The sequence below is a fragment of the Cynocephalus volans genome, chromosome 6 (genome assembly GCF_027409185.1).
Source record: "Cynocephalus volans isolate mCynVol1 chromosome 6, mCynVol1.pri, whole genome shotgun sequence".
NCBI classification, from domain to species: domain Eukaryota; kingdom Metazoa; phylum Chordata; class Mammalia; order Dermoptera; family Cynocephalidae; genus Cynocephalus; species Cynocephalus volans.
In genome coordinates, this window is record NC_084465.1 from 145,897,873 (window position 1) to 145,910,577 (window position 12,705).

At 36.7% G+C, this 12,705-nt stretch overlaps 1 protein-coding gene across 1 annotated transcript in view; it reads right to left on the minus strand.

Moving 5' to 3' along the window:
* Window positions 1–6,508: 6,508 nt before the first annotated feature.
* Window positions 6,509–12,705, minus strand: part of MKX (mohawk homeobox) — a 61,860-nt gene continuing 55,663 nt past the window's right edge. The window contains exons 5-6 of the mRNA XM_063101361.1: window positions 6,800–6,833; window positions 6,509–6,695 (exon numbers count right to left, since the gene is read on the minus strand). Of these exons, the coding sequence (XP_062957431.1) occupies window positions 6,509–6,695; window positions 6,800–6,833 (221 nt within the window). The remainder of the gene's footprint in view (window positions 6,696–6,799; window positions 6,834–12,705) is intronic.

Here is a 12,705-nt window from a genome sequence, read left to right on the forward strand (position 1 = left end):
GTTTAGAAAAAATCAACATCCATTTATAATAAAATCTCTTAGTAAATTCAGAATGAAAGAATATTGCCTTAAAATATGAAAAAAATAACTCTCAAACCAACATCCATTATATATAAATATTTAAACACTACAGGTAATCCCATTAATATAAGGAAATATACAAAAGGGCTCACTATCATCTCCATTATTAAAAATTGTTCTGGAAATATTAGTCAATACACAAGAAAAGAGAAAGAAATAGAGTATAAATATCAGAAAGGAATCAGTAAATTTTCATTATTTGGAAATAATATGACTGTATACCAGGAAATCCATGTGAAATATCTGAAAAATTTATTTAAAAAATAAAATTCTAATTGACTGGCAAACAAAAATTTTAAAAAGTCAATAGTTTGTCTACAAACAAATGATAATAAAGATTATATTACAATGGAAAAATCATATTGACAAATGCAACACAAAAATAAATAACAACAAATAAAATTAATAAGAAACATGAAAGAAACTAAAATTCGACTGAGGATCAAATGGAAGAAAAAAATTGAATAATAAAAATCAACATTACAAAGTGTATATTGATCTATATATTCATGCAATCCACAAGTACCAGCATGCTTTTGGCGGGAGTAGGGATCTGATAACAAAATTTATAATGCATACCTTTAAAAGTTAAGATGAGCAAAGAGCCAAGAAATTGTGAGAAGTAAGAATAGTAATGAAACACTCCATACTCAGCTACTAGTAAAAGACTGGATAAAGAGTTTAGAAGTAAATATTTAGATTAGTGGATTATCTAGTAAATAGTTTTGAGACAACCAGTTAGGTTTTCTTTCATGGGGAAGCAGAGAGAAATGTTTAGGGGAGAGCCAGATACCTAGCTTACTTTCTATGCCAAATTAAATAGCTAATAAGTATAAGATTTAAATATAAAAATAAGCCATAAAACTAATAGCAGAAAACATGGATGAATCTTTTTACAATCTTGGCACTAACTATATACCAGGTACTATTTTAAGTGCTTTATGTATAATAACTAATTTAATCCTCACTCTGACACTAGAAGTGGGTGTTATTATGATCCATATTTTGCAGATGAGGAAATCGAAGCATAGATGGGTTAAGTGTCATGTCCAAGGTTGTAGAGCCAGTAAGCAGAAGAGAGATGATTTGAACCTCAGCAGTCCAGCTCGAGTTTGTGCTCTGAACTACTGCACACACTATACTGCTTCTAAGATGACCAGATATATGCAGTACCTCCTATACAACCTATGTATATGTTTAAGCTTTTGAATTTCAAAATGTTGTAAGTAAAGTTTAAAAAGATATAAAAAACAAACTGGAAAAATATTTGCAACATGTATTACAAAGTACTGAATTTTTTTATATACAAAGAGCTCATACCAATCTCTTACAAATGGATACATGAAGAAAGAAAGAAAAGAAAATGAACAAGCAGTTCGCTGATAAGAAATACCAATGGTCAATAAGTTTTTATGTACAGTGTTACTTGTCTTAAAAAAGTACAAGTTAAAATAATGATGAGATATGATTTTTATCTACCACACTGTCAAATACTGAAAAGTTTGATAATATTCAATGTTTTGACCAGGTTGAGGAAAAACAGAAACTCACACCCTATTGCTGGAAGTGTAAATTGGTGAAATTTTTCAGTGGTAATTTGGCAACATCCATCATTAATGTACCTATCATTTTACCTATTGGTTCCACTTCTAGGAATCTATCCTGTAGATGTTTAGGGGCTGAAGACATAAATGTACAAGAATATTCACTGAGTAAGTTTATAACAGTGCTACCCAATGTAAATCAACTACATTTCTAAGGGCTCTGTGAGTTCAGCTTATTTTTTTTCATAGACTTTCTTGATGAAGAAAGCACTACGATAATTTATACGTATTCTGGTGCAAGCTTCTTATCTCAATGTGAAGCAGCACTTTAAGTAGCACCGTTTATAATAACAAAAAATTGGAAATAATGCAAAGGTACATTGATGGGGTATTTACTAAATAAATTATAATAGATTCAAAAATAAAATCCTGTGCATTCATTTAAAATAATGAAATCTACACACACTGATACACTCACACACACACATGAGGGAATGGAAGAAATTGCAGAGCAGTGTGAAAATAATAAGAAGTAAAAGATAAAAATGTACCAGTTTATATATGCACCGAGTTTCTGGAAGCACACACAAGACACTGTTGTACATGGTTATCTTTGGGATATGAATTTGGGATTGTGGACAGGTAGGGCATGGGGATCTTTATCTTGTGCCCTTCTCTCTAATGCTTAAATTTTTCTACCACTAGCATAAGTTATAATTTTTAAAACGCTAGTTAAAGTTTAAAATTTTGTTTAAAGGTCAAGACTACCACTCAGACAAATTTTCAGAAACTGGCTTTGGTCTAAAATTTGTTTTAGAAGACTCCAGAGACAATCCTTACATGGGATGAATTCCCATGGAGTCGTTTATGTAAAGATATAAGAACCCATCAGCTTGTTTTTCCAAACTCAAAAATCTGTTTTTCTCACCTTAAAAAATGTTTATTATGACCAATGTACACATCTCCCAAACCAAATTTTTAGTCCATTTCCAAGATGGGTCTCCAAGCTAGGAAATGGTGGAGTCGGAATCCTATCCCTGCAGTGTGACAATCAATTATCTAATTCTGATCATAACTGTTGCAAGGAAGTATAGAACCAAGAAGCTCTTAGTGCTCAGAAAGTCCCAAAGATGGTAGACTATAACACATATTTGACAAAATCTAGGGGTCTTATAATGCTCCTTGGAAACCACAATTTATGTTGCCGAAAAGTTTGGAATATTAGGCCTTCCCGGGTTATGTGAAAGACACTCATAATTATTACCATTTGTACAGTGCCATGAAGTTTGCAAAGCACTTTTATATCTGCTGTCTCACTAAATCCTAGCAGATCTCTGGAGTAGGTAAATTTCATAGATCTAATTTTACAGATGTGGACACTGGGCATGGAGGCTTATGCTTATTCACCAAAGTCACTAAAGAGTGAAGCAGCAAAGCCACAATGTGCCAGCCCAACTTCTCACCACCCCACCATCCTGCCTGGTTGGCTTGCTCAGATTCTCTGTGTTTATTTGCATGATGTTATGCCATTGAACTGGATGAGCTTAAAAGCAGACCATGGCCGTTGTCACTGTTTGTTGACCATTGCTACTTGGAGCAGGTAGAGAATACAGACAGCTTGAGTTCTTTGTCATCTTGAACAGTATCAAGCAGGACAAATAGAGGGAAAAGCAATTCTTGTTTATCTGAATGAAGGAAGTTTTTGCATTTGCTGTGTTGTCTACTGGCATGTAAGTTCTTTCTTACCTTTACCCTACTTTATGCTCCTTGGCATAGTAAAATGTTCAGTCATAGTAAAATGATCTTCTTTGAGATCTTTCTAACTCTGATACCAAATTTCACCATCGCACTGCAGCTTTTCACGTCTGATATCTTTCCTTTCCCAAAGCTCTCCCTTAAAGTACCATGTCTCATGTTCCATTTCTATTTCTACTTTTTTGTGCACAAACCCCATACAGAGGAGTTATAATTATGTGACAATACTTTCCACTTATTGAACACCTGTGATCTGCCAGACACTGTGGTAGGCACTTTATATAGTGTATATTATCTTAACCTTAGAGCAAACTCTACGAAGTATATAACTCCTTACTGCTACTTTGCAGGTGAAGACACAAGATGAGGAGTGACTGAGTCTGGATCTCTCAGTACTGAAGGGCAGAGAGGTGGAATTCAAATGTAAATCTGTCTAGCTTCGAAGTCAAGGTTTTCTCTCCTGTACAGGGCACACCAGTAATAATGTTTATTGTATTAGCTACTTAGATATTTAGTGAAAATGTTCACTTTAAAGTTATGTATTAATAGTCAGCATCACTCTCTCTTTTCCTAGGCTCTTAAAAGGTGGGTTGGTGGTCCAAGGTGTTGAAATTCAAACCTAATACAAATGTAGCACTCCTATATCATATCCCTTCCCAACCTAAGGAGAATTGCGGTGTATAATGGACCCTTCTGTTCTACTGCTTTCTCCACCTGGTCAACTCTCATGGGAAAACAAAATTCATATGATCAGTGAGGTCTAGAAATTAACATTTATTTTAAATCTGTCAAGAACTCCTGGCAGTTATTAATTTTATTAAAATGATTACATGTGGCAAAACAAAGAGAGGTAATTCTATTTCTCTACAACATAAATTATGAGTTAGATTCTCAGCTGCTGGCTCAGCATTGTTCAAGACCTTTTAAAAGATTGGGGGGACTTTAATTTCCAGAACATGTTAAAGCAGCAAAAGAAAAAATAAATTAAATGTAATTGCAATTGAAGATATTGCCAAGCATGTGCTATTTATAAAATCTTCTTGACATGTTTACAGGCCAGTCTCCAAGCTTTGGTATTTTAAAAAATCATGTGAACAGCTGTCCTATATTGACTTATAATCTACAGCTTATAACACAGAACCAATTCGCTGATTTTTTTAAAAAAAGAGATGGCAAAAATGAATCATGATTAATTCAAATAAAATATAACCAGCATTCATTCATCTAACTGAAATATGTCAAAAACACTTTTTTAAAATATTTAATACCAGAATAACTTACAAAAATAGTATGAAAAAGAGTGAAGTACTTGTCCTTAGTTTTCATTTACATGCTCACATTTTGGAAAAATTGTTTCATAAAGATTCCAAAGTTTTTATTATGGATTACTAACTACTTAAGGATGTAAACCAAAAGAACTCATACTTCATCTGATCATACAGTCATAACTTACATATCTTGCTTTGCATTTACTGTTACTGCAAACAGCAATTTAAAAAACAAAGTAAAAATATCTATATACACAAAATATTTTTATATCAAATTATATTCATTACACGAAGTAAACCCAATCCCCAAATGCTATGTTACATGAAAAAAGTGTCCTACAATTTATATCAAGACTGATACTGTCCATATAACAACTAGAACAGGCTTTGGTTTTAAAAGCATTTTGCAAAATAAAGAAAAATGTCACCACATAACTGCACTACTGGCTCTCATTGACACTCACAAAAAATGCTTTCCAGTATAAAAAAAAAAAATTACAAAATACATTACACACCCAGAAAAAAAACCCCATCATAAAAGAGTCAAATCCTTTTTACTTCTCTGTAGCATACACACTCTGTTATATTTGGCATCTCCACTGTTTGTTCAAGTTTCATATCTTCCGAAGCTGATTGGAACATTATTGTTTGATTGAAAAAGACATTTTCTCTCTTGATATTGATTATTCTCACTCAATGGTAGTTTCTAAATCCTAATTTAAAAACAAAATGTTCTTTCTTTTAATGCATGATTTCACTTAATTTTTACTTTAATGTCCTACTTGGCAAAATTCAGAGACTGTTTAATGTTTGTTTTCCATATGTTTCAAATTTAAAAACCGATTTTATGCGTGTAAATGTATATTCACAGAGATACATTTCTTTCATTGTCTTCTCACTGCAGTACAAATTGTCCATCAGCAATTGTAATTTGAAATGAACCAAATAAAGGTTTTTAGTCATTCTGTTTGAAAAAGTTTCCATCACAAAAAACACTGAATTCTAATGCAAACAGGATTACGTTTTAAAACTAAACTATAGGTTTAGTTTTGAAAATTTTGAGTTATTTATATAATAAAGTTTTTAAAAACTTTAGCAAAACTTGAGAAAAAGAAAATCCAAGTTAATTCTAAAGGGCATTGTGGTGCTTTCCAGAAGTACTTGAAAAAAGTTTTTCTGATCACAATGTATTCATTGCAATTTTAAATTAGTTTGAAGGACTCACTTCTTAAATGTACGCATTATGTGGATGGGTTGCCACATCTTTCACTTTGGAAGTTTGTAACATATCAGATATGCAGGCAAGATGCATGCATGGAGTTCCCACCATTACCCTGAAAAGCACACTGAACAATTTTCAATACTGCAGAAGTTCTTTTAAAGGAACATTTCATTTGGCCTGAACAGATTTCCACGTTTTAACATGTGAATTATTGAATATATTTCAAGGGCTTTCAGCAATTCTGGTTTCAGGTCTGGAATGATTGCCTCCATCTGGAATGATGCACACAGACTAATAAGCATACGGCGTTGGCATTTTGAGGCATAGCTGTTCCACTATGCCCACGTTGGAGCTTATTTTCGGGAAGCAAGGCACTTACTGTAATGGTAATGCAGACATTTTATGCATAGTTTGAGTAACATAAAATAAGTTAATATTTTTGATTAAAATGAGGTTTTTTTTTTTTATAATTTATATGTCTTTTATAGAAGCAACTAAGTGATATATTTTGGATAATTAAAAATATGAAGAGTTTTGAAAGGGAGTAACTTTTACTCCTGCTTCGGCTCTTAGGATGAGGATTTATGAAAAAACATTGACATGAAGAACATCCATTAGACCTGAAAAGTGACAAGCTCTTAAAACTGCTGCACCAGGGGCACTTTGACTGTCTTTACTTCTGCTATATGGGACGACTTCTGGATGATGCAGCTAGTAGTCCCCTGCAGTTTGTCTTTTCCCTGTGCAAGATTTGTTAAGGCCATCGCTGCATTGATCTCCTTCCAGTATGTGTCCTCCTTGCTGGGTCCCTTTCTTTTAGCTGCACTGGATTTAAGCAAAACAGAAAGAAATGATCAAACTCACTGTAGTTCGCATTAAAAATGCCATCACTGAAAAGCACAAATGGCAAATAAAAACATCTCGCTCACCTGTCACCCTTACTGGATCCATTTTCCAGAGTGTCTGTAACGAAAAGCAAAATTTCAATTACTTTTCTTCTTTTCTTTCCTTTTTAATCTCAGGAGTTTCATCATTAATTACCATGAGTAAAAAATTCATCACGAAATATGGTTGAAAATTAGTTACTTTCTTACAAAGATAAAGTAGTTTAAACTAAGAGGCAAAAAGAAAATCTCTTTGCAAAAAAAGCAGGGATAAGATGACAGCAGGTAATAAGGAATAAAAAGTAGCTTTCACAGATGTATAAAAATCTGCAGTTCACTGAGAAATTGGGTCTTTTCACCAGGAGGCAAACAGTGTAGGGGAAAGGGTGCTGACTGTACCTGGGGACAGATCCTGGTCTTTCTGTATCACTCAGCTGCTGTGTGACTTTTGGCGGATTATGATGCCCCACAGGTCTGGGATTCAGTTTCCTCGGCTATAAAATAAAGGGGTGCCTAGGAGATCTTGAGGTGCTTCTGGCTCAATATTCTACGATTTCATGGGAAGTCAAACCTCCATTTCAGAAAAAGGACTGACAAATAGTCCCCTGTGGCTAATCAGCAAATGAGTAACAGATCCAATGCTGAGAGCAACACAGGATTTCCAGGCATCTTAGATGGAGCAGGCATCAGCCTCTGACCTCCAAAAGAACTCCTCATTCTGCTGTTGAAGGCAGTGAACGTTGGGATGCTAGCTTTTCCTTATACACTCTCCTCTGTTTAGATTTGCTCCCTTATTCAGAACACTGTCTCCTAACGCCACGAAAATATAAAGATGAAAATGGGTTCCTGATCTTGATTCAGTTTCTCTGGGTAGCACTTTTGGCTGAAAGAATATGGTATGAGGAACATGAAAACTGAAGCACTGGAGAGAAAGATATGTAGGGGGTAAAGAGGGGCTACCAGCATGGAAGGATGGGCAAAGGAGTGGGGTTGGGACTCCCCATCAGCCTATGAGACTCCGAAAGAAGATAGTGGCACAGCCACGGTCATTATCAATAGTCAACATGACCCAGTAGCTACAGAATGAGGCACTGTGCTGTGCACAGGAAACGTGAAAAGTACAGTTTGCTCAAGGCCCTCTTCTAGACCTGCCCTCTGTCCTCTCCTTTTCTTATACAGCCCCCAAGCCAACATTTCTCAAGGCAATTTTTTTTTCTCTGCAGTGCTCATTGCTAGTTAGGCAATTAGCATAATTTCCGATTCCGAGCTCTAAGAGAATCATAGAACTAGAAGAAACTTGAGAAAAAGAACATCAACAGGATTATATCATCCAACCAAGGCAAGATTTCCCGGGGAAGAGACGGTCAAGGGAAAATAATGACACGACCACGTAGCTGAGGCAGCTAAGCTTCAATGCCCTCAACAAAGGAAGAGAACCGGGAAAGCCTGCTAGCATATGCTGAGTCAGGCCTTGAAGTGTAGACCGCGAGACAATAATGGGTCACTATGAGCTCTTTTCACGACTCTTCAGCTAGGGATCCAGGGAACTTAAAACAAAAAGGCAAATAAACAAATCAAAAGCACTTAGTGAACAAATGATATGGTTGTTGTGAAGAATCAATGAGATGATGTGTGTCTGGCCCCAAGTGGAACAGCAAATGTTAGTTCCTTCGGTCTCCTTTCCTTGAATATTAAGGCAGCATTTTATAAGGTTTTAGGGATCGTTCTGAGTAAATAATTAGATCTGTGAGCAGCTGGACGGTCGCCCTCCAGAGCCCATCAGCTTCTGCATCATCTGGCCCCTCCTAAGTCAATCCGGATGTTCAGCTACACCTCTTCTACTTTTGATAATCTGGGAATTATAAAATTACTCATATAGATGGAGGGAAAGAATGATAATTTTTAATTTACAGAACTCTGATAATCCTGATTTACAGTTCACTTACCATGTACCAGGTGATACTCTAAGTGCTTTGAGTCTGAACTAATTTAGTATTAATGACTTTGTGTAGGGGTAGCATGTCCCTGTGGTGGCCATTAAGTCATTCTCTGTTTAGTACTATTATCTGTAAATCTTTATTCAGTATGGACAGGTGCTACCAGAACAAAGAACAAGTCAAGGCCTTTGTTTAGGAAAAAGGAAGCCAGCAACACTGGACATTTTACAGAGGAAAAAAAATGAGTGAGGTCTTTGCTCGGTTTTGCCCACAAACTGCAACAATTCTGTTACCAAAGTGAAGCAATAGGTTATGGAGATATTTATTCAACGGAAAGACTTGGCAAATGCAGAATAAGTTCCATGAAGCTTAAATAACATTAAGGAAATAACAAAACATAATTTAGAAAAGACCACATAACTGATGCTCTGGCTCACAAATAGAGTGGGCTCACATATAGGAAGGGAACAAGAATCTGATTCCCTACCTGAATGGTCAATCTGAGCATGGTTACTGCACAGACAGAAAGGAAGCCTGGGGCTATCAAGTATATGATGGGTTACAGAACCCAGAAATGCCATCCATGCACGCAGCCTGCATGTGCAAGGAGAACATGGAATTCACTTTTCAGGTCCATGGAGAGCTGTTATTTAAGATAAGGAGTGAACTCGTCTGTCCTGCAGCTGTGTGAATGCTGGGACACAGCTAGCACTCCCTGTGGCTGACTCCTTGAACTCTTTCCAGGGAGAAACAAGTTTACTGCAGCCAACCGTGAAATCCTGCTTATAAAATCCTGCTTACTCTTTGGGTGTATGTATTTTACACTTTGGTGCCTAGGAAAATACGTTTGAAGTGTAAAAACATAAAGTCCAATACCTGTTTGAGTATTCTCAATTAGTTTCACAAATTTCAACAATGTACTAGACTGTGTTCAAAAGATTGCATTCTACATTTTCTTTTTAAGGCAGGCGGGTGCATGCAATGTCATGAGGTATGGATTAGTTACTTTCCAGTAACAGAAGAAAAATCTTCATAAAAAGTAATGAAGAGAAGAAACATCTAGCTTCTCTATCAGTAGTCGATGCTAAAACAGCATGTAACAAAGCTCTATCTCAAAGATTTCAAAACAACCAGAAAAATCTGACTAACACCACTTTCGGGGGGGTCTCTGTGTCCAGGGCGGTTTTGGTTGAAGAAATCAATTGGTGTTAGAAGGGCTTGCTTTTTCTGTTGTTGTTCCTGGTGGGCTGCCCAATGTCACTTGGGTATTATGCATCCAAGAGCCACCTCCTGCAGAGTAGTGTGTTCTAGTTCCCAGAGGAACCAGCAATAGTAAAACAGCAAACAGGCGCCCTTTTATTCTGAAACATTTGTGCTTTTGAAGGAAAGCAAGGACTCTAAACATCTGGGATTTTGGGAAGATATTTTTCGATTTGCTATGCTGAAATGAAATCTGGGGAAATGTCCCAGCTATTTTAGATAACTGATATCACTGGAGGGGAACTCAGAAAATTTACAATCCACTCATTATCTTACATGGTTGTATTCAGTGTGGTGATGCTTTTTTCTTATGCTGTTTTCCTTTGAAGTAAAAACTTGCCGGCTCTTATCTGGTTCAAGTATTTTGTATCTTTTTAGCCCATAGTATTTAAGGATTGGTAGGACTGTTGTCTCCATCACTCATGCCACACTTCAGTGTGTCCCTATCACTCATGCTCAGGCCACTTTTGCCCACTGCTGACAGGTGGTCTCGCCAGCTCTCCTCCAGAAGTGGCATCCTGTAGCTCCAGAAGAAATCTGACAGGAGAAGGAAGGATTCTGAATGTTGCTGAAAAGAGGGAAATCACAAGCCTGAGCGAGCTCCCAGTCTGCAGTTTCTTCAGCGCAGTTCATTAGCATGCACAGACTGAGGGTCTGACCGCCCTACGCTTGGCTCGGTTGTATCTCTTACTTTGCAAGTAGCTTGGCTCAGCTTCTCCAAAGTCTGAGTTAAAATGCCTTTTTAGATGCTAAGGTTCCAAAAATCAGCTACACTGTCAATTACCATAAAAGCAACTGGTTGGCAGGAACAACTTATTGAACTAGCCAAAAGAACGTGTTTTAAGACCAAAAAAGAAAAGGAAAGAAAAAAAAAGAGGTGCATAGTTAGGAAAATCTTGGATGCTGTAAAACCCAAACCATGTTGAAACTTAAAGTGGGGCTATCCTCAGTTTGGACATGTGTTTCCTTGTAAAGTTAAATAGAGAAATAATTATACAGAAAATTCAGTTCTACTGCAACTTGAGATGTGTAAGCACGAAGTTCTGTGGGCCAAGTGTCCTTTCAACTTTGATAAATGCAATTTAGAAGCACACTAATTCCGATATATATTCCTGAAGTAGTATGTGTAGCCATAAAAGGAGACAAGAATATGGCCAAATCTTATTCTCTGAGATTTTTTCAAATTCAATCAATAAGCCCTAAAGTTAAGAATATTTAAAGTGTTCCACAAAATACTATTCACATGACTGAAATGTAAATAAAATTAAGATTAAGAATCTGAGTATTTTTAAATTAAATAATCTAAAAATCACATAATACATGTTTTCCTAAATTAAAATGGAGAGAGTGGAAGAGAAGAAACTTTTGGGATCATGGAGAGGGAGCTAAATGAGTAAGTGAGAAATCATTCCTGAAATAGTTCTGCCAAGGCAGGTGGTGGGTGGGCAGGGAAGGAAGACCACCGGGATTAGCTGGGTGGGAAGAAACAGACACCCATATTCTAAGACCATCAAGAAAGTATTCACCTCGCCCGTGAGGCCTGGCCTAATGCCCTTGCAGAGAAATTAAAAATCTGGGACCTGTGACAACGATCCAAAGTAAGTCAGAGGTTCACATGCCTGAACACTGCACTTCTGCACATTTGATCAGTTTGGGGGACATTATTGGTGAAAGTGGATATAGACAGCTAGGGTTTAGTGTGTTTCTGACTTCAGAGGTCTAGAGGGCCCCCGGGGCACCAGGTCTGCTTCTAGAGTTATTCACACACTTGGAACAACTGAGGAAAAGAACAAGACTCTGGTGAATAGAGTAGATGTAAAATTTCACTGAATTCTGATATACTGATTGCTGCAAATTGGCAGTACCTTACCAAATTTACCAAGCAAACCCCAGGGCTCCTTGAGCCCATCTCTATGGTCTCCATCTCTACTTTCCACACCAGGAGAGCCAGGCTGAGCTGACCCACACACCTGCGGATTAGTTCCGTTGTGACTGTACCCAAACACCTGAGGACTGGTTCCATTGTGACTACATGTTTCTTTCCTTTTAAAAATAGCATTTATTCTTCTTCTCTAATAAGAAAGCAGTACAGGTTCACTACAGAAAATCTGGGGGAAAGTGTAAAATAGAACACGAAAGGCATTTAGGCATAACTAATCTTAATATTTGGATATATGGCCTTCCAAGCAAGTATTATACACATTTTAAAAATGGGGTCATTTTCTACATGTTTTATAACCTGCTTTTTTCATTGAACTTCTGCTTTTGCCATACCCTTTGTTAATAAATTAGAGAATAATCTACCATTTGGCCTTCCCTGATGTGGCAGTGCTTTGGCCTGTGAAATAGAAACAGCTTGAAAGAATTCAAAATCCAGCTCCACCCAATTTGAACTTGAATACTGAGAAACACAAATGTTTTGAGAAGGGGTTGTTTTCTTTGAAAAACCAATTACTAACATTTATAAGCATTTGTGCGTATTCTTATGTCACACACTATGCCAGGAACTCTACAAATGTTATCTGGTTGAATGCTTACAATAACCCTGTAAGATAGCACCATTGCCCTTATTTACAAATGACATTGTTGCTTAGAAGGGCCTAAGAACTTGGAGAGGACTCAGGATATGGGGGCTGTGAGACTTAGCTCCAGGTCAGCTGGCCCTGAGGGTCCTGTTTTTAACCACTTCATTCTGCTGATAAAGCCACCTGCAAAGATCACAGCAAGGCTTAATGCTTTCTATGTAAACACATA